General features: G+C 37.0%; 1 protein-coding gene across 3 annotated transcripts in view; it reads left to right on the top strand.

Annotated features, from left to right (window-relative positions):
- The first annotated feature begins 4,762 nt into the window (after positions 1-4,762).
- The window catches only part of LOC149792035 (uncharacterized), a 35,520-nt gene continuing 16,761 nt past the window's right edge, over positions 4,763-23,521 (top strand). The window contains exons 1-5 of one of the 3 annotated variants that reach the window (XM_089970522.1): positions 4,769-4,875; positions 11,575-11,734; positions 13,497-13,588; positions 15,256-15,825; positions 17,345-17,503. In XM_089970522.1, coding sequence (XP_089826648.1) covers positions 15,304-15,825; positions 17,345-17,503 — 681 coding nt within the window. In that variant the 5' untranslated portion in view covers positions 4,769-4,875; positions 11,575-11,734; positions 13,497-13,588; positions 15,256-15,303. Of the gene's footprint in view, positions 4,876-11,574; positions 11,735-13,496; positions 13,589-15,255; positions 15,826-17,344; positions 17,504-23,521 lie in introns of all 3 variants that reach the window. The other 2 variants (XM_089970523.1, XM_089970524.1) reach the window with 2 other exon arrangements.

Genomic DNA, 23,521 nt, shown 5'->3' on the forward strand with positions numbered 1-23,521 from the left:
GTCCACAGGTAGGGCACAATCTCAGCAGTTGACAAGCACATTTCTGCTGTGAACCTTGCGTCTTCAGATGTTGTTGGTAACAGGCAGGGCTGACAAACGTGCGCAGACAAGCAGGACAATGTACTCTTTCTTGTCCTTCGCTCAGACAGGGTGGAGAGGCCAAACATCCTGAGCATTTCAATCCACAATGTTTGTGTTGCTCTCGATTATTATAAACATGGTCACATTTCTCACAGTAATAACTGTATCCCAGGAATCCAGTGATACTGGTAATGGTATCGAAATGGTCATCGTGATAATAGACATGAATGTATTTTCAGTCCTTAAAGTCTTGGCCTCGAAACAACAGAGGCCCACACACTTCTTGAGGGTGCACTTTCAAGGTGTAGCGTGGAGCTAGGACATCTTGCAATTTTTGCATTTCAGGAATGCCGCAGGATGTGTCTTTGGATAGGTCAGCTTGTTGCAACAGGGGTTCTGCTTCATTTCGTTGTTTGGCTCTGTCGGATCGTTGAATAGTTTTCCAGGTTCTTTTCCATTCTACCGTGTCGTTCTTGTTGGCATAGGTTCATCCCACCACGATGGCTCGGGCTAAACACATCTGGTCTTGAGAATTGTGAATTTGGACGAGACTCTTTTTGGTGCTGCGAAGGTTGTTCACCAGTAACACCTTATTGCCTTGTCCGGTCCCTTGAGGAGGAGAGACGAGGGTCATGTCCAGTGTGGCTTTTCCATCGGTGATGTCAAACTGGTCATTAGATTGTTGCACGTGTTGAATCTTGTCCAAGACTTTGGAAGCAGTTAGTTCTGCGGGTCTGCTAAACTCGATCCAAACAGGGGATTTCAAACCGTCGTGTTGTATGGAAAGTCTCAAGCGATCGTCTTCTTTGGGTTGATATTGTCGCTTGAGTGCGGTGAGCAAAGAATCCCACACCCCAGTGATGAACCCTTCTGCTTTCTCTAACGGTACTTCAGCCTTGAAATCTTTAAACTTCACTGTGTATTTGTAAGCCGTGGTTCTAAATTTTCTAGAGGAGCGCTTTTCCGTCTCTCGAATGGAATAGTACTTTTCTGGGTTGACTAAGGGTGGTGAACTTTGTTTAGAGGGTTCGGATTCTGGTTCACTCATGTCCTCTTCAAAATCACTGGCATGAATTTGTGCCAAGACTTCAGCCCTGGTACGAGGCGATAGATCACGTTTCTGCCTCTTACTTTCTTCTTCTTCTTTCTTCTCGAATGAATAGGATCGTTTCATCTTGAGTGAAAAACGTCAAATGACTCAAGTTTAAACACCATGAACTAATTTATAGTCCTAGCAGACCAGCGTATATAAAGGGTATGTGTCTTGTCCTTTCACTATTCATTTCACTCTCAAGCCTTTGCCACGGCCGAGGCCTACTTCTGATGATGATGATTTGGTTGAAATCACTAAGGGTGGTACGGTAGGCTTAGTCACAGGGTTGGCGTGTTTAGTTCGGGAAGGTCGTATTCTCTTCGGTCGTGATAAAGAAGTCTGATACATTTGTTTCAGACTTCTTAACTCCGCTAAAATGTCCAACAGTACCGTGACCGTTTGATTTTCACCCTCTTGTTTCTTTGCTGCTACTTCTTCTTGCTGTTGTTGCTGTTGTTTTTTTCTTACCTCTTCTTGCTCTTGTTGCTGTAAAAGAAAAGCTTGTTCCGCTTCCTTTTGTCGTTGTATAAATTTCTCCAATTCTTCTTTCTGTCTCTGTCTAAAATTCTCCAATTGCGGTAATGAAGAAGGTGACGAAGGTTCCGAAACAAATTCTTGCGAGGTAAGAAAATCCACAAAATCCCAATTTACCTCTTCTGAAAGTAAGTCCGGGTTCCCTTGGGCGGTCTCCACTGCTGGTGCACCCCAGTGGATCGTTTTCTGAGTTTCCGTCATGTTGAATCACTGTCGCATAGATTGACTACACACAGGCGCTAGCGAATCTATATAGACCACGTGACGTCACAGACTGTTCTCTTCGGATTGGATGCGGACTGACTGAATTTTGTAACGCGTGTTTGGATTGGTCAATGAACTCAATCCGTTTCAATCCTTCCTCTACCTATAAATAAGCGCAGTTCACTGCATTGATTCACCTGTTCTCGTCGCCTCAAGATGTGGACCACAGTCGAATCATCCACCCTTGTGTCTTCAATGATGTTTAGGACGGACATGCTAATGTATGTCCGATCCTAGTGGACCGTTGTCCACAAGTCAGACACCAGTCTGTGGATACGAAGAGTCTATGTGGAAAGACAAGGTTGCCTCCAGAAGACTCTTGATTTATGGCCCTACACTAAGACGCAGCTTGAGGACAAGAAGATGCCGCAGATGCCCTTTATGTTAAAGGCATATTAACATAAATCCAAAGGCCCTTTTCAGGGCCACTCATAGGTCTCGAAAAGAGATTGACTTTCAATTGCCAACCCTCTTTTTTATCTTTTTTATTTTATTTTTAAAAAAAAAATCCCATGTTAAATTTCCCTTGACGCTATATAGTCCCACCCTGTTTAAATTCCTTTGACGCTATACAGTCCCCTAGTCCCATGTTCAATTCCCCTTGTCGCTCCACAGTCCCACGATTTTTCTCCATGTTAATTTCCTTTGTCGCTCAACAGTCCCACGATTTTTCTCCATGTTAATTTCCCTTGTCGCTCAACAGTCCCACGATATTTTCTCCATGTTAATTTCCCTTGTCGCTAAACAGTCCCACGTTTTTTCTCCATGTTAAATTTACATAGTCGCTAAACAGTCCCAGGGGGGGGTCTGTAATGCTAATTCCCATTGTCGCTGAATCGTCCCCCTATACTACTCATGTGTACACACCAGCAAGATACTTACGCTCCTCTTCTGACAATCGTATACTCATTATTCCCACTACGAAAACAAAGTCATATGGACAGCGTTCTTTTGCATTCCAAGGCCCAGCAGGAATGAATTGCCCACTGAACTTAGACACAAAGACACAGTGATCACATTCAAGAGGGCTCTCAAAACTCACTTATTTCGACTACAAGAACAAACTTAAAGACCTAATAATGTTTCCTACCTGAAATATTCTCAGCATGTTTTTTATTTTTTTAATGTTTTTCTAATTTCATGGTGTTTGTTTTTGTAATAATATTATTATATGTTTTTTATCTTATAGGTGTTGTCTAATGTTGTACAGCGCTTAGAGCTTCTAAAGATTAGGCGCTATACAAAGTCCTCATTATTATCATTATTATTATTATTATTATTATTATTATTATTATTGATTTGTAAAGTTTTACAGAATGTGTTGCTTTTGCTTCTTTCTGTCACTTAGCTTATGACCATAGAGTAGCAGCAGTTGTTGCTTTCAGATGAAAAACATTAGCCTACTCTGTGTCCTAAGCAGAATTAGGCAAGCACAAGAATGTTGTATTGTGGGATTGTATTTATAGCATCTTTCAGTTGAGTACATCAACACAAAGTGGCTCATATCCCATGTAACATAGACATGTTAAACTGTACACTTATTAACTAAAATGGACAATTCAATCTGCATTCTGATTTACAGCTTATTGATTTTCTTTTCAATCATCAAACGTTAATGGTACGTTGTATAATACCGATGGCCACAATAATAAATTCCGGTATTTGTGTGTTTTGGATTGCTAACGTAGCTTTAACAAATTTTCAGTCATATCGCTACGATGTCTGCAGTGTGCAGTTTATAGTGATGTATAGCAATGGGGCATCATGTCGCAGACATGTAGCATCATGTCACATCCAGTCACATTATCGTGACACCAGGTCGACCAATCCTAGCACTAACCTCTCAGTGCTGAGCGCCTAGCGAGGCAGCTGCTAGTATAATTTGTATGTCTTTGGTATGACTCGATGGGGGTTCGAACCCACGACCTCCCTCATCCGAGGCGCACGCTCTAACTCCGGATTAAGGATCATACCATGTTATATGATTAAACAGAGGACTAGGTTAATAGTAAAATTAAACCACCAAGTAAGCTAATAAATTAAATTACGAAAGTAATGGACGATACAACGTATCTTTTATTGTTTCAACAGGTATGTCGGAGTAACGTGTTTTCACATTCATAACGCTCTCCGTAAAATACCAACTTGATAGAGTCTAATATGCAGTCACATTATGGCCCATTAAATCAGGGTCTATGATGTTCGAACTAACACTTAATTAACTGTGCTTTAAAGTGAGCACCGTATGTACGTGCATCATACAGTGACATATTTGTGTCAAGGTCGTTTGAACTATGGTGGATGATATACACGATAATGGTTGTCAGCAATAAGCTAAATGCTGTCATTCGTGTACATTAATGGAGCTACAAGTATTAAGGCAAACATGATAACTGCTATATTTCGGAGATATCTAACGTTTCCACATAGAATTTTATAAGTAGTAGTAGTAGTAGTGGTAGTAGTAGTAGTAGCAGCAGCAACATCAGCAGTAGTAATAGCATTGAAAACAATGGATATCATCCTTAAAGCAATCAATAAGAATAATCATCTAATTGCAATTATTTTTCTGATTATTTACATGTATCAAATCCGGATGATAGCACATTTGATTTTGCCCATCCTTAAATCCCGACATAAACTCCGCAATAAGACTAGGCACACGAGAGGTTGTTATTGACTTTACCATGACTGTCTTCCGGCCACACAATGGCAATTTTCCGTTTTATCATAGGCAATACTTATTGTGTACGTCATCACTGCTTGTATTGAATCATACTCAGTTTCAAATTGGAATGTTGCAGCAATGTGTATTCTTCAGACAATGTTGCAAAGATGCGTATTCCACATGATTGGCGATCACACTTGATACATAACATAAACAACTGCACACAGAGTTCGGGGTAAGTCACGATTTATACAGATGCAATCACATTACGATTTTTCAGATTCACTTTTTCAGCAACACACACACACACACACACACACACACACATATATATATATATATATATATATATATATATATATATATATATATATATATATATATATATATATATATATATTCATTTGCAAAAGCGATATGGTTAATTTACAACATGAGAAAAACCACACTCCCTACCAGTCGTATTCGCCTTCAGAGGCCATAGGTCCATCATAATATATCAGACCCGAAAATGATAGGAATAGTCACAGACTATATACCTGTCACATTCTTATATTATATTTTGAGTATGTGGGTGGGATGTCTTGCAGACCTGCAAGTCGTTATACATTTTAGTTTGACACCTTATTTTTTTTCGTTCATAAAAACAATGTTTTTCCATGGACAAACAATTGGTCTATTGCTAGGGAACCTATTTGTTCGGTCCTAACTATTGTTTGCCACGGAATAGACTGGGAATGATATCACTTATCCGATTGCAGTTACTTCATACTTAATTGGCATTATATAGCCAGTAATGTGCTGACGTTCCGTTAGCCCAATATATGTCAACATAATGCAATACTTATATTCTGATTGTAAAACTTTTTATTTTAGTCACTGATTTAATACGCTGTGCTTTTAGAAACTTATAACTCCATTCTAAGGTGAATCTGAATACTACAATGTCTGGAACTAATACATTCAGTGTGTGTGTGTGTGTGTGTGTGTGGGCGCGCTCGTGCTTGTGTGCATTGACTTGGAGGCCAGCTGTCGGGTTTTCATTATGCGAATATAAAGCCGTTCCTCATTCTCATAGCTAATGTGTGCCGTTAGTTTCTTCAAAATGATATGTATAGGACAGGTGACATTCCATACACATTCCCACAATCGTTGTATCTTATTCGTAACAAATTCGTACTAAACGCACAGCCATAAAATAACAAATACAAGTACTCTATCTGTCTGTCTGTCTCTCTGTATGTCTGTCTTTCTCCCTCTAGTCTCAAGGATTGTGCTAAACCATGTGTTTTCTCACATCTATCACAGCCACTGATCACAAAATGTAAACTCCAAATGAAAGTCTTGTAAAACTATCAATTTTACGTCTCAATTGTCAAAATGCATCAGTTCTAAAGCCAAACCGTAAGTGAACGATTGTTACGGAGGACATAATCAGCTTATGAATAGCCTATCGTTACACGACTAAAACTGAGAAATCTACCATGATTCGTAGGGCCCTCGATTCCGCCATTTAAATCGTTGCGAGTGTGTACAAAAATCATTGTTGTGTGCTTTCGCTACGAAGAACACGTTTTCAGAACCTCAGAAGAAAGTTATATTTAAAGCTTTGATGGCCTGTGTAGTTTACGATATCTAGAAAGAAGTTTTTGGTTACAATTAGGATATCTGTTTGTTTTTTTCTTCTATATAACACAGTTTTTTTCTACAGTTAGGATATCATTCTTATATATATATATATATATATATATATATATATATATATATATATATATATATATATATATATATATAACACAAAGTATTTTGCTATACTTAAGCTGTCATTTTTCTATATCTAGATTAAGGTCTTTGACTTTAGTTAAAATATTATTTTTTCTATATCTAGAACAAGCTTTTGGCTATGTTAAGATTCTTTCAATCACTTGCATGTGTATATGTATATGTATATATGCTGGGGTGGGGGTAGCAACTAGGTAAGCTGGTGTTGTTTGATTGGTTGTATATGGTTGAAACGTATCTGCATTTTGAACATGCGTGCACAACGTATTTTATATTTTGATGTACTACTCATTTTGTATCATTCAAGTCCTTACAAAGGCTAACGCTTTTAATAAATGTTACTTACTCGCGCGCACACTTACATATCTTAAAATAACTTCCATCTTTTCTTTCTTCATCTACTACTACTACTACTGCTGCTACTACTACTACTTTTACTGCTACTACTGCAAGCGCCACTATCGAGTCTACTGCATATGCTACGCTATTCTTGCTGCTACTGATGTTACTACTACTGTTGTTGCTGCTGCGACTACTAATACTACTACTACAGAAGGCCCATCCACACTCCAAAGTTCACGTCATTTCCTACAAAGAGGTTGCGGGTCCTCTAGATGATCATTGTTTATGGAGTGACTTTGCTTATCGAAGAAAACAGATACGTACTGAATGTTGTCTTCGGTCCTAGCGTAATTAGCTTGTTTCCCAACAAGAGAGTCATAGACTGTGTTCGTGTCGAGCAGAATGCAATGAACTGCAGATCCAGCTGCGCCTAATTTTCGTGGAAGTGGATTTGAAAATAGCTGAAAGCTGGATTATTTTATTGGTTTACTTCACAACAAAGACGTCATAGGCTCGACTCGTGACAAGTAACATGCACTGATGTGTAAATATAGTGGCATGACGTTTAATACTTATAAACCATTGCTACGATTATGCCTTGTATGAGATCTGTTTAATGACCAGATCAACGATACAATGCAACGTTTGGTTCTTATATCAATGTACCAGAATTATACACAAAATCAGAGGATGAATAACAGTTGTACATCATTACACCACATCGTTCTTCCATTCCGTGTGTGTGTATTTGTGTACATACATACATACATACATACATACATTCATGCATGCATGCATGCATACATACATGCATACATACATACATACGTACATACATACATACATACATACATACATACATACATAAAGCTTGCCAGTAGCTTCTCTTGGGTCGGTGGTTCTTTCTGGGGTTTTCTCGGGTTCTTCCTACACCATTAATACTGGCAGTCATATATAGCCTATCGTGTGCTTAAAAATGGTGCTAAACCCAACAACAACAACATACATACATACATACATACATGCATGCATGCAATCATGCATACATACATACATACATATATAACAAAGTACACTGTTTTGGTAACTGCTTGATATTCCGACGGTTGATTTTTCCTCAGGTTCATGAGTCTGACTGTTTCTATCCAAAAGCTACATTCAACAGTCAGGAAGGTTTGTAAGCTTGAATAATATAGGTGCAAAACTGAGAAAGTTCATTGATCCGATGGTTCCTCATTTCGCAGGCACAGCTTAAAAGGTTTTGATTTATGAAGGGTAGTTAGTTCAAATGTATTTTAAATGGGAGTAATATTCAATATTCAACTATATATTTCCTGGTCCGAACATTTTTGACAAAACTTTCATTGGTTCAGATGTGTATTTTCTCGGCAATTATACTATTGCAGGTTAAATAGTGCTGTACTTATTTGGAGAAAAACCGATCACAATTAAAAACAGTTCCAAAAATACGACCATCTCTCCGCGAAGGTTTTAGCCTCTTGTTAGACCAGTCTGGAACATATTGTCACTTGTTTCCCTTGGGTAGGTGTTCTTAGCGGGTTTTCAAGGGTTCTTCCTCTACCAGTTTTACTAGCCGCCATGTATAGACCATCATATACTACAGAATGGCGTTAAGCCCAAAACAACAACAGCAACTTCTCCAAATAGTTTTCATGAAATTGCGTCTTCTATTTGGTTACTGTATTAGTGGTGACAGTAATAGGAACTTAATCAGCGGCGTCAAACACATGTTTCATGATAAAAGCGAAAACTTGTTCCTAGAAAAAAACTACAGCGTATAGAACGACAACCATCGAGAAAGGAACCCGCCAAAAAATCCCATTAAAAAAACACTGTAGTGAAGGCAAGTGTTTTCTCCATTCGTCCTGCCACTTATCGATATCGAGTTTACAAATTTATATAGATTTAGCTAGTTCTAATATTTTTGTAACTTTAGCAGAACCTTCCAAATTTCTTTTGTGGTTTAGTTTCTGATATTTTATTAATCTAACAAGGATGAGAGAGAGAGAGAGAGAGAGAGAGAGAGAGAGAGAGAGAGAGAGAAATGTTGATTGGTTTTGGGTGCTGTTGTTGTCTTGTTGTCCGTTGAATAATTATGAGAAAAAAGGCGGATATGTCTGAGAGATAATTTTCAGGCGAATCCATGAAAGGTGTTGTTCTGTTACATCAGCAGGGATGACGTAGAACTTTCTTGATTGGTGGTTAAGGTTCTCGCTACTGAGAACAACGTAGACTAAAAGTTGCTTTCGCATTGTGAGACCAAGATCTGTGCTGTCTAAAGGACAAGTCCATATTTGCAAATCTTGACATAACTGTATATTGTGAGGTGGTGGAGCTCCTGTATGAATATTGTATACAGAAAAGTACGGCGTAATATCTTCTTCCATTAGCTTAAATTTCTTCCTCAGAGCTGCAAACAAACAATTTCTTATTAGCATGTTGCCATACACGCAGACCTCAACACTTTAGAAATAAATAAATAAATAAATAAATAAATAAATAAATAATGATAATAATAATAATAATAATAATAATATAAATAATGATAATACAATAATAATAATTATTATTATATTTGTAATAGAAAATAATTGGTATCAAGAAATAATAAAACCTTCTCCTTCTTCTTATTTTTATTGCTAGTAAGTATCAACAATATCTACAACTGACAACCAATTTAATTTGTTTCTATCTCTAAATATCAATATAAATCTCATGAAACTAAGACGGTACGCTACAACCTTGAGATTTATCTGACGGAAGCATAATAATTATTTTCCGGTACATCTGAAGCTGTTTATTCTGATAATTATATATATATATATATATATATATATATATATATATATATATATATATATATATATATATATATATATATATATATTAAAAATAACATGGCTTTAAAGTGTTGGTATAAAGCAATTTGATATCCCTATACTATTGGTATATCAAATTGTGATCCACCCATGGCGCAATAAAAAGCATACATAAACATACATGGAACTGTGTGCTATCGTTTTTAGGCCTTCTTATCAGTGATGAATTTCCAGCCACTAATCATTAGTGACGTATTAGAATAACGCTAAAAGTATTAATAATCCCAGTTTTCAACATGAATTTAACATGATACACAGTTTCAACGCAATCCTTTCTGCTTCCGTTCCCCCTTCCACTTTCATGCATAAGAGACAAAATACGCAGAAGTCTGGAGTGAGAAATAAAAAGAAACTGTGCTGGACGAATACCTTAAAACTGAACTTACACCAAGTATCCTACAAAAATATGGTTCGTCGTAAAGGTATGTTTACACTTTCCTTGGGATTTATCTATAGTGTTCATAATATCAATAATACAAAGTTGCAATAGGCTGTCGACACCATACGTCGGTTACGAGGTACACATACTGTAACGGATTTAATACCTTGTTGTTGTTGTGTTTTTAAAAAAATCTATTATAATGTTTTAAAAGTCGATTATGATTAATCAAATATGAAAGTGTCCAAAAAAGCCGTCCCTCTCTGTCTGTCTGTCTGTATCTGGACCTTCGTGGGCAGATACTGGCAAAAATCTAAAAAAAGACGAGCATAGAGGGTTTCCGCTTGTTTTCACGAAACGATGTCTCTCGACCTATGAATGATGGTAAAAGTTAAGTCGAAAGAGAAAGATAGAGATAATATTGTGGTCGGTAGTAATATTAATTACGTGTGAAAGGCTGAGCGTTCAGGTTCAAGAAGTTAACAGCGTGTTTGTAGTGCTCTACTTTCTTCATTAAAACCATCTTTCATGTTTAAATATAAGCGTGCCTTATATTGATTTAATCAATGTGAATAAAATAAGAAACTAAAAAAGAAAACAATCAACTACTCAGTATGCAAAGGTGATTGTGAATAGCTACAAAAGGCACATAACTACATTTATTAGCGGACACACTCGGGTGGGATGTGAGTTTATTCACACGGTTAATAAATAGTTGTCTATAGTCAGTCTTAACTCCGTTCAAAAAGAAATATGTGTATTTGTATGTGATAAAATAAAATATATGTATAGTATGTACTCTGTATCAGTGATATACCACTCTTTGTATACATTTTTCATTAAAGGGAAACTCGGAAAACCTCGATTCTTTTAAGGAAAAATGTATACATCTCGTGTTAAATGATTGAAAAAGCGGACATGCTCTCTTTCTCTCTCTCTCTCTCTCTCTCTCTCTCTCTCTCTCTCTCTTTCATATTTGTTTATAATCTCGGGTTGTTTGGGTCATATACAATGTAAATTAGACATGCACCACATTGACAGATTAAACAAAGGGACAATAAAAAAGGGTAACATGCAACAATTAGGAAGTCAGCAATTGTGTCTTGTAAACAATGGATGCATGATATATTGATTTTTGTACATTACCTATACGGGTGCCGTATATTCTAGTGGATTAGTTTAGTCAATATGTTTACAGTTTAGACCCATCTATGTATTTTAGGAATGTTCCGACAGATCATGATGTACACAGTTCATTCAACTTTATTCTAAGTACCCAGATAAGTGTTGGAGTAATATACCGAAATATCTTGATCTACGCTGTTCATTCAATTTTTATTATAAGTGCTCAGCAGTTGCGTCACGGGGGGGGGGGTAAGGGGGGGGGAGGACGCACCGGGTGACGCCATCAGAGGGGTGACACCACAATGGCTGTTTTTAAAGATTTTGAATTTGTATGCAGGAAGGAGATCCATGAAGGTGACACAATGAGGTACCGCACATGACTGTCTGTAAAATATTTGAATTGCAGGATGGGATTCGATGGGGGCGACACCATGAGTTACGGCACATGACTGTCTATAACAAACAAACAAACAAAAAAAACACGGGGAGGAAGGCGGTCCATGGGGGTGACACCATGAGTTACCGCACTGGGTGACACCAGCCCTACTAAAGCCACTGGTGCCCAGGTATACATTCGAGTAATATGCTGACAAATCATTATGTACTCTGTTCATTTATTATTTTAAGTACCGTATATACTCACGTATAAGCTGAATAATGTATTACAAAATAAAAGCCTGGAAGAGAGCGCTCCGGCAGCCTAGTGATTAGGGCGTCCCTTCGGATGCCAGACGTCGCGGGTTCGAACCCCGGCCGAGTCATTCCAAAGACTTGTACAAATGATACTTACAGCTGCCTCGCTGTGCGCCCAGCATTAAGAGATTAGTGTTAAGACTGGTCGGCCTGGTGTCAGGATAGTTTTACTGGGTGGGGTATCATGCTCCATGTCTTCGGCATGATGCCTCAGTGATAGACATCGCTATAAACTGTAACACTGCAGACATCGTAGTGATACAACGGAAAAAAGTGTTAAAGCTACGTCAAAAATCAAAATCATACACACACAAAGTCAGAAGAAAAAAAATTGGGTCGGCCTATTCGCATGCCAGTCTCTAAACTTTAAAATTGTTAAGTTTTTCGTGTTGAATACTATAATGGTTGAAAATCTTGGAACATAAAATTATATTTATTTAATTCGTTTTACAAGACTTATATGCATATAAAAATACATTTTTGGTGTGCCAACAGATATAGACACCAAATAAAAAAAAAAATAAATAAATAAATGTAACGACAAAATTGTCAAGATGGACACAGGTCACACATCAGTGACCATCGCTTTAAATAACCACGTCAATAAACGGTTATATACTACTATAACTGTTTTGTTATTAATTTACATGTGCATATTATCTTATTTCTCCAACACGACATTAAATACAGGTAACTAAAGACTTCATAATTCACGGTCCGGTTCGAGTTTACAAGGCTGTACTATAACATACCATACTTACAAAACGCAAATCATGCTTAGTTTTTATTATATCTTTTTTTTAAATTCTCAAAAATATTAGACGCAGATTTTGCTTTATTCATCGTTTCTAACAAAATGCATTCTTCCAGACTATATTTCAGCTAGAAATGCATACTTGTTTCATTTACGTTTATTTTCGCCTCGAGTTACTCGTTTTCAATGATATAAGCGATCCTAGAAACTGAGGTACGTGTATGAAAAGGTATACTCTTTAAATTGTATAAGGCACATAACCAGCGTAACTGTTACATGTTAATGCAAAATGATCATAATAAAGGCTGCAGATCATCATTAATTTTGTATTTTGGCTGAACAATTTAATAATTGTCTACACATTTGAAAGCAGGTTGTTTCGATGTCTCTTTTGTTTATAATTGGCAGATTTGCCTTTTGTTTTGCACCATTATTCCAGGCCAGTTAATCTTTAAAACCCTGAAACCAGCTTGACTTAAGAGTGAATTCTGTCCCGCGGCTACGCCAGTACTTTGTATCATTACCTTTTTCTCCATGATACTGGCACGATTACAAGGGTTTAAGGTCCCTTACTACAAAGCAAACAACAACTCAGTTTTACTGTGTTACAATCATTTTCGTAGTATTATTTCTGAAATTTCGTTACTTGATTTGGAGCTATTATTTAATTTTATTACAGTGGTGCCTATGACTCGAACCCAAGGGAAGAACTTATTCAGCGCAAGGTTCAATGCTCACTATACTGTATGTGAGCATTACAACCAACAAGACCATGTGTTCGTTTTTGTCACAATGGGATTTACCGTATTACACTAATTTTCAAAACATTATTTCTCAAACTTCTTTACTGTTTTTGAAAATATTATTTAATTTTCTTACAGTGGTGACTATGAATCGAACCCAACCGCTAGCATTTTGTGATGTCTCGACAGGGCCGGTTTAACCCAATAGGCGAACTGGGTGTGGACGCAAGGTGGGAATTAGCTTTGTGCGTCGAATCCCCTTGCATCTGTTTTGCGTCTCGGACTTGCGGATCGACTTATGCACCAATAGATGTTGATATTCGCTGTTCATTTAGCTTATTATTCTAAGTAACCATATATGAATTAAAGTAATTTGCCAACATATCATAATGTAGGATGATCATTCACCTTTGTATTCTAAATAACCAGCGTTGCCTCCGAAGTTCGGGCACCATTATATAATAGCAGATCTGAGTGTACACTCTTCTCATTTGTGTACTTTATATAAAGGTACAGACGATTACGTAAAGCGAGAGGCCTTGCCTGTTCACTTTTCCCAGACACAGATATTTGTTGATATATAAAACGCCAATTATAACGATAATCAATCACAATATATACGTATGCTTTACTAGAATCAGACTTTAGCGTATGGTTATATTTTCAACAATTCAAAATGTCAGTCGAATAATTAGCTTTGTGATACTTTTTTTATCCAACGTTCCATAGGTTACGTCTGAAATATAATCCACCAGCCAATTTGGTTAGAAAGACGTCATTAAGTTTCATTACTACTTGTGTTCCTGCAGAGGTTTGGCAGTTAAATTTGTACCAAAATGACAGTCACGGCACAATGTGGCAATAAATCAGATTTCGGCGCACAATGGTCGCGAAACAAATGAATCACATTGAAGACTATTGACACTCACTGTTTAAGACTGCATTCGCAAAATAGATATACCGCTCCGGTGGCCTAGTGGTTAGAGCGTCCGCCTCTGATGCCGGAGGTCGTGGGTTCGATCCCCGGCCGATTCATACCAAAGACTTACAAAAATAGTACTAACAGCTGCCTCGGTTGGCGCTCAGTATTAAGAGGTTAGTGTTAGGACTGGTCGGTCCGGTGTCAGGATAATGTGACTGGGTGGGACATCATGCTACATGTTTGCGGCATGATGCCCCAGTGCTAGACATCACTATAAGCTGCCACATTGCAGACATCGCAGCGATATGATTGAAAAATTGTTAAAGCTATGTTAAAAATTCAAATCACACACACTCACACACACACGCAAAATAGATATCCTGGTAAGAATCACTAAAGCAGAAGTATATCCTTGGTTAGCAAACAAAGATGGGAGGATTTTATCTCATTAGATGTGGAGAAACAAGACAGGATAACTAGAACTGTTTCTGTGGCAAACTAATGCCCTCCATCCTCCCTCCCACACAGTCTGCTCGCAATGTTTGAATTCCTTACCAGGGCACCTTGGAATTTAACGCTTAAATTTATTTAACTCAAGGAAAAAATAAAGGTCATATTGGCTAGCTATACATAGCACAGTGATGTACAACACGGGGGGGGGGGGGGCAGAAAAGCGTGAAGTAGAGGTCACACTGACTTTTTGATCTGGGTTGCGCTCGGCTTGTATACAGCACAAAGCATCCACATTAAACATTCGATGACCCTATTGACCACGATAAATACACGATAAATTGACCGCTACACAAAACATAACCAGGAAGTGCTGACGGATTATTTTAAGAGTGTATGCTCCCACTATATTTCTGACGGGGTACAAAGGATCGAGATCCCTCCATAATAGGATTGTGATAATGCTAAATAAAGTTAAGGCCGCTGTTAATGTATAGTATTCTCCATTATTGCATATCATTTCAGGTTAGTGTGCCGAATGCATGCCACAGAAATAATTTTGATAGTCTCAAAATGACAACGGGTTCCCCTACGCAAGATGTGAAAGATCCGAACTACAGGAACTGGTTAAAGGTCAGCCTATCACTTTGGTACATGAAGAGAGCCCTCCACCTCTTCGTAGGAAATGAAGTGGACTTGATGCATACAAATCTTTTACAGAAAATATACGGAAGACAAGCTGTACCACAAACACGGTGTACAAGCTGTAGTGCGAGTAATATAAAACATAATAGGTACACACGCGTGTGGGCATTTGGAAGTCCTCCTTGCCCGATGTTATGTCATATCTGGTTGTCAGAACTACTTAATCTTCGATCAAATCCTGGTTCGGACAGGATATACTGGGGGAATTGTGATGTTAGGTATTGGCCATTTAGCCCCTGGGAATGTGCTAAGGCTTTCATGCCCAGGGGCCAACAACCGTCCAATAAAGGCCCTGACGACACTGATGCACAAGCAATCCTCACGCTAATATCCACATGCAAACATTTTCATGGGAAGCTGACTCCACAAGGGTTGAAACGGACACATTTAGTAAGTAGAATTATTGAGCCTATCCAATTTTAAGTAGAAATGTTCACCCTATCAATTTTTACGAAGAATTTTTCATCCAATCAAAGTTTAAGTAGAATTTTTTATTATATCGAATTTTAAGTCAATTTTTGTTATCCTATCACGTTTTAAGTAGAAGATTTCATCCCATCAAATATTAAGTAAAATTATTGATTTCGTTCAAGCCTATGGAAAAAATGTAACATCACAATGAACATTCAAAGTAGAATCTTAACATTGCTTCAGAAAATAGTGATTTCCTTCCAAGCGATATGTTTTCTAACAGAGTAGTTTTCTTTCCATTTAAAATTTTCTTCTATTTGTTTCATTAAAAATAGTATAACTATTTTTGTGTCAACCCTTTGATCTGAACAAATGATATGTATTTTGATACAAGTGTTTCAAAATTGTAGACGCATTTTACCTCCTTTGGTTTTGACTCAGCCACCAATCTCTGTAATGCGTAATGTTATACTGTCCACATAAAACCTAGAGAGGGGGTTTAAAGTTAAGCCGATATTGATTGTAGATGAAGTGATGCATCGTCGACGAGAGCGGGCAGCTCTCCTGTAATCATTAGGTTTAACAACGATAAGAACAAAAAGAATCCTCCGATAGTTTGATCCCACCAAATCGTCACTGTTGTCGCTGTCGAAAACACCTTATTAATCGCGACGATGCATATTTAATTAGGAAAAGTTGCTCTTCAAGGAAAATGGCACACATTCTCTGCATATCAGTTTCTTGAGAGTCAGGAAGAGCATTAATGAATCGCCTTACAATACTAGATATTCTTGAATTTGGCAATGAACAGTTCGCTGTTTTGTCTCTTTTTATGATTGTTTATGGCACAACCGAATTAGCGATTTGATGCATTTTCTACGAATTGATAGTCTGTGTCACAGGTTTTAGACACATCACCACACTGTACATCAGAGATATGTGTGGCCATATATATGCCACAGCGAGCTTAATGCATGTTCCCGCAGCGTTCGTGGATATTACGTCTGCCAGTACTTGCTCCCCTTAACATCTTCACAAGAAATACTTGATCAATTTGTATTAAATTCTACAGAAGTGTTTGATATCAGGGTATTTCAGATGTTTATGAAGGATGCATATCGCTCCCAGATATGACAGAAGTTCCTAAAATACGTAGGAATCTTTAAACAAGTTCTTCTCAAAACAGTTCAATAGAATTAGAACATCTGTACAGGAATGCATGCTTGGGTCAAGCCTTGTTTTGCAAATTATCATAGTCTGCAGCAAAATACTGTCATTCATAATAAAACAAGAACATCTGGAAACAATTCTTTTCGATAAAACATGAAAGACAAGATTCAAGTCTGTGAGAGCTCTCTTTCAGCAAGATGTAAATGGTCCGTATACCTACGTACGTAAGTACGTACATACATACATATATACATACATACATACATACATACATACATACATGCAGTTCAATAATACATACAGTTAAATAATGTCTTCACTGTTTTAGGTTTCTACTGTAAGGAACATTGTGATGCATGCAGCTGATATGAAACTGAGTGATGCAGATATGAAAAGTTTCATACGGGAGATAGTTGAATTTCTGGAAGACCCTGTCCATCTTCGAACTCTAGAGGAGTGTAAAAAATCTGTTTCAGACATTATAAAGGTACATAACCATTCTTTACAGTTCTTCTCTGCTGCATATACAGTAACATATTATTAAGGCTGTAAAAACATATCCAGAGTACCTGCGCTAAATCATTTTCTAAGACTTTTGTTTACAAATATGCAATATATAAATAAATGAACCTACTTACATTAAATGGTAGTGATAAAAATACGGTTTTGATCGGGTCAGTTGTGGATAATACCAGTTTATATCTCCCTGCTTTGTAACATAAAACGTAAAACAAACTTTGCTTTCTTCTTATGTCGAAATTGTAAATATAATTCCATCGATGCAAGGCAGGATTTTGTTTCACATGCTCACCTTGGATCAACTTGGCTCAGACCGACAGTTGTACGAGGTTGCAGGGATCGCTGTTTCACGTCGGAAACAAATTAACAATGAAAATATGCTTGTTCAAGACACAGTAAACCTTTTGTTTTGTAAAACAATAAAACAAACAAATGTAAATAGAAATGTTTAATGGCACTGTGTTAATGGCTCATATTAAACTTACTGAGGTTGACAAATCTTGAGCGTAAACGCGGCTGATGTGGACTGTTGATGTTAGGTGGAGTAGTTGAATGAAGAGAGGAGTCAAGAGGTGTCGTGTTTTAGTAATATAGGTTGAAGGTGTTGTGTTTTATTAGTATAGATTGGAGATGTCGTGTTTTAGTAGTATATATTGGAGATGTTGTGGTTTAGTAGTATAGATTGGAGGTGTTGTAGTTTAGTAGTATAAATTGGAGGTGTTGTGGTTTAGTAGTATATATTGGAGATGTTTTGGTTTAGTAGTATAGATTGGAGATGATGTGGTTTAGTAGTACAGATGGGAGATGATGTGGTTTAGTAGTATAGATGGGAGATGATGTGGTTTAGTAGTATAGATTGGATATGTTGTGGTTTAGTAGTATAGCTTGGAGATGTTCTGGTTTAGTAGTATAGCTTGGAGGTGTTGTGGTTTAGTAGTATAGCTTGGAGATGTTGTGGTTTAGTAGCATAGCTTGGAGGTGTTATGGTTTAGTAGTATAGCTTGGAGATGTTGTGGTTTAGTAGTATAGATTGGAAGTGTTGTGGTTTAGTAGTATAGCTTGGAGGTGTTGTGGTTTAGTAGTATATATTGGAGATGTTTTGGTTTAGTAGTATAGATTGGAGATGATGTGGTTTAGAAGTATAGATTGGAGGTGTTGTGGTATAGTAGTATAGATTGGAGGTGTTGCGGTTTAGTAGTTCAGATGGGAGATGATGTGGTTTAGTAGTATAGATGGGAGATGATGTGGTTTAGTAGTATAGATTGGAGGTGTTGTCGTTTACTAGTATAGATTGGAGGTGTTGTGGTTTAGTAGTATAGCTTGGATATGTTGTGGTTTAGTAGTATAGATTGGAGGTGTTGTGGTTTAGTAGTATAGCTTGGAGGTGTTGTGGTTTAGTAGTATAGATTGGAGGTGTTGTGGTTTAGTAGTATAGATTGGAGCTGTTGTGGTTTAGTAGTACAGATGGGAGATGATGTGGTTTAGTAGTATAGATGGGAGATGATGTCGTTTAGTAGTATAGCTTGGAGGTGTTGTGGTTTAGTAGTATAGCTTGGATATGTTGTGGTTTAGTAGTATAGCTTGGAGATGTTGTGGTTTAGTAGTATAGATTGGAAGTGTTGTGGTTTAGTAGTATAGCTTGCAGGTGTTGTGGTTTAGTAGTATATATTGGAGATGTTTTGGTTTAGTAGTATAGATTGGAGATGATGTGGTTTAGAAGTATAGATTGGAGCTGTTGTGGTATAGTAGTATAGATTGGAGGTGTTGCGGTTTAGTAGTACAGATGGGAGATGATGTGGTTTAGTAGTATAGATGGGAGATGATGTGGTTTAGTAGTATAGATTGGAGGTGTTGTGGTTTAGTAGTATAGTTTGGAGGTGTTGTGGTTTAGTAGTATAGATTGGAGGTGCTGTTGTTTAGTAGCATAGATTGGAGGTGTTGTGTTTTAGTATTATAGATTGGAGGTGTTGTGGTTTAGTTGTATAAAGTGCAGGTGTTGCGGTTTAGTAGTATAGATTGGAGGTGTTGTGGTTTAGTAGTAAAGATTGAAGTTGTTGTGTTTTAGTGGTATAGGTTGGATATGTTGTGGTTTAGTAGTATAGTTTGGATATGTTGTGGTTTAGTAGTATAGATTGGATATGTTGTGGTTTAGTAGTATAGATTGGAGGTGTTGTGTTTTAGTAGTATAGATGGGAGATGATGTGGTTTAGTAGTAAAGATTGAAGGTTTTGTGTTTTAGTAGTATATATTGGATATGTTGTGGTTTAGTAGTATATATTGAAGGTGTTGTGTTTTAGTAGTACAGATTGAAGGTGTTGTGTTTTAGTAGCATGGATTGGGGGTGTTGTGTTTTAGTAGTATAGATTGAAGGTGTTGTGTTTTAGTAGTATAGTTTGGAGGTGTTGTATTTTAGTAGTACAGTTTGGAGGTGTTGTGGTTTAGTAGTATAGATTGAAGGTGTTGTGGTTTAGTAGTATAGATTGGAGGTGTTGTGTTTTAGTAGTATAGATGGGAGATGATGTGGTTTAGTAGTATAGTTTGGAGGTGTTGTGTTTTAGTAGTATAGACTGGAGATGATGTGGTTTAGTAGTATAGACTGGAGGTGTTGTGTTTTAGTAGTATAGGCTGGAGATGTTGTGGCTTAGTAGTATAGATTGGAGGTGTTGTGGTTTATTAGTATAGATTGGAGGTGTTGTGGTTTAGTAGTATAGATTGGAGGTGTTGTGGTTTAGTAGTATAGATTGAAGGTGTTGTGGTTTATTAGTATAGATTGGAGGTGTTGTGTTTTAGTAGTATATATTGAAGGTGTTGTGTTTTAGTAGTACATATTGAAGGTGTTGTGTTTTAATAGTATAGATTGGAGGTGTCGTGTTTTAGTAGTATGTTTCAATAGTATAGATTGGAGGTTTCGTGTTTTAGTAGTATAATTTGGAGGTGTTTGTTTAGTAATATAGCTTGGAGTTGTTGTGTTTTAGTAGTATAGATTGGATATGTTGTGGTTTAGTAGTATAGATTGGAGGTGTTGCGGTTTAGTAGTACAGATGGGAGATGATGTGGTTTAGTAGTATAGTTTGGAGGTGTTGTGGTTTAGTAGTATAGATTGGAGGTGTTGCGGTTTAGTAGTACAGATGGGAGATGATGTGGTTTAGTAGTATAGTTTGGAGGTGTTGTGGTTTAGTAGTATAGATTGGAGGTGTTGCGGTTTAGTAGTACAGATGGGAGATGATGTGGTTTAGTAGTATAGTTTGGAGGTGTTGTGGTTTAGTAGTGTAGATTGGAGGTGTTGTGTTTTGGTAGTATAGATTGGATATGTTGTGGTTTAGTAGTATAGATTGGAGGTGTTGTGTTTTAGTAGTATAGTCTGGATATGTTGTAGTTTAGTAGTATAGATTGGAGGTGTTGTGTTTTAGTAGTATAGATTGGATATGTTGTGGTTTAGTAGTATAGATTGGAGGTGTTGTGTTTTAGTAGTACAGAAGGGAGATGATGTGGTTTAGAGTATAGTTTGGAGGTGTTGTGGTTTAGTAGTATAGATTGGAGGTGTTTGTTTAGTAATATAGCTTGGAGGTGTTGTGGTTTAGTAGTATAGATTGGATATGTTGTGGTTTAGTAGTATAGATTGGAGGTGTTGTGTTTTAGTAGTATAGTTTGGATATCTTGTGGTTTAGTATTATAGATTGGTGGTGTTGTGTTTTAGTAGTATATATTGGAGTTGTTGTGGTTTAGTAGTATAGATTGGAGGTGTTGTGTTTTAGTAGTATATTTTGGATATGTTGTGGTTTAGTAGTATAGATTGAAGGTGTTGTGGTTAAATAGTATAGGCTGGAGATGTTGTGGTTTAGTAGCATAGATTGGAGGTGTTGTGTTTTAGTAGCATAGCTTTGAGGTGTTTTGTTTTAGTAATATAGATTGGCGGTGTTGTGTTTTAATAGTATAGATTGGAGGTGTCGTGTTTTAGTAGTATGTTTCAATAGTATAGATTGAAGGTTTCGTGTTTTAGTAGTATAATTTGGAGGTGTTTGTTTAGTAATATAGCTTGGAGTTGTTGTGTTTTAGTAGTATAGATTGGATATGTTGTGGTTTAGTAGTATAGATTGGAGTTGTTGTGTTTTAGTAGTATAGTTTGGATATGTTGTGGTTTAGTAGTATAGATTGGAGGTGTTGTGTTTTAGTAGTATAGATTGGATATGTTGTGGTTTAGTAGTATAGATTGGAGTTGTTGTGTTTTAGTAGTATAGTTTGGATATGTTGTGGTTTAGTAGTATAGATTGGAGGTGTTGTGTTTTAGTAGTACAGATGGGAGATGATGTGGTTTAGAGTATAGTTTGGAGGTGTTGTGGTTTAGTAGTATAGATTGGAGGTGTTTGTTTAGTAATATATCTTGGAGGTGTTGTGGTTTAGTAGTATAGCTTGGAGGTGTTGTGTTTTAGTAGTATAGATTGGATATGTTGTTGTTTAGTAGTATAGATTGGAGGTGTTGTGTTTTAGTAGTATAGTTTGGATATGTTGTGGTTTAGTATTATAGATTGGAGGTGTTGTGTTTTAGTAGTATATATTGGAGGTGTTGTGGTTTAGTAGTATAGATTGGAGGTGTTGTGGTTTAGTAGTATAGTTTGGAGGTGTTGTGGTTTAGTAGTATAGATTGGAGGTGCTGTTGTTTAGTAGCATAGATTGGAGGTGTTGTGTTTTAGTATTATAGATTGGAGGTGTTGTGGTTTAGTTGTATAAAGTGCAGGTGTTGCGGTTTAGTAGTATAGATTGGAGGTGTTGTGGTTTAGTAGTAAAGATTGAAGTTGTTGTGTTTTAGTGGTATAGGTTGGATATGTTGTGGTTTAGTAGTATAGTTTGGATATGTTGTGGTTTAGTAGTATAGATTGGATATGTTGTGGTTTAGTAGTATAGATTGGAGGTGTTGTGTTTTAGTAGTATAGATGGGAGATGATGTGGTTTAGTAGTAAAGATTGAAGGTTTTGTGTTTTAGTAGTATATATTGGATATGTTGTGGTTTAGTAGTATATATTGAAGGTGTTGTGTTTTAGTAGTACAGATTGAAGGTGTTGTGTTTTAGTAGCATGGATTGGGGGTGTTGTGTTTTAGTAGTATAGATTGAAGGTGTTGTGTTTTAGTAGTATAGTTTGGAGGTGTTGTATTTTAGTAGTACAGTTTGGAGGTGTTGTGGTTTAGTAGTATAGATTGAAGGTGTTGTGGTTTAGTAGTATAGATTGGAGGTGTTGTGTTTTAGTAGTATAGATGGGAGATGATGTGGTTTAGTAGTATAGTTTGGAGGTGTTGTGTTTTAGTAGTATAGACTGGAGATGATGTGGTTTAGTAGTATAGACTGGAGGTGTTGTGTTTTAGTAGTATAGGCTGGAGATGTTGTGGCTTAGTAGTATAGATTGGAGGTGTTGTGGTTTATTAGTATAGATTGGAGGTGTTGTGGTTTAGTAGTATAGATTGGAGGTGTTGTGGTTTAGTAGTATAGATTGAAGGTGTTGTGGTTTATTAGTATAGATTGGAGGTGTTGTGTTTTAGTAGTATATATTGAAGGTGTTGTGTTTTAGTAGTACATATTGAAGGTGTTGTGTTTTAATAGTATAGATTGGAGGTGTCGTGTTTTAGTAGTATGTTTCAATAGTATAGATTGGAGGTTTCGTGTTTTAGTAGTATAATTTGGAGGTGTTTGTTTAGTAATATAGCTTGGAGTTGTTGTGTTTTAGTAGTATAGATTGGATATGTTGTGGTTTAGTAGTATAGATTGGAGGTGTTGCGGTTTAGTAGTACAGATGGGAGATGATGTGGTTTAGTAGTATAGTTTGGAGGTGTTGTGGTTTAGTAGTATAGATTGGAGGTGTTGCGGTTTAGTAGTACAGATGGGAGATGATGTGGTTTAGTAGTATAGTTTGGAGGTGTTGTGGTTTAGTAGTATAGATTGGAGGTGTTGCGGTTTAGTAGTACAGATGGGAGATGATGTGGTTTAGTAGTATAG

This window comes from Sinohyriopsis cumingii, chromosome 9 (genome assembly GCF_028554795.1).
Source record: "Sinohyriopsis cumingii isolate HCF-2022 chromosome 9, ASM2855479v2, whole genome shotgun sequence".
NCBI lineage: Eukaryota > Metazoa > Mollusca > Bivalvia > Unionida > Unionidae > Sinohyriopsis > Sinohyriopsis cumingii.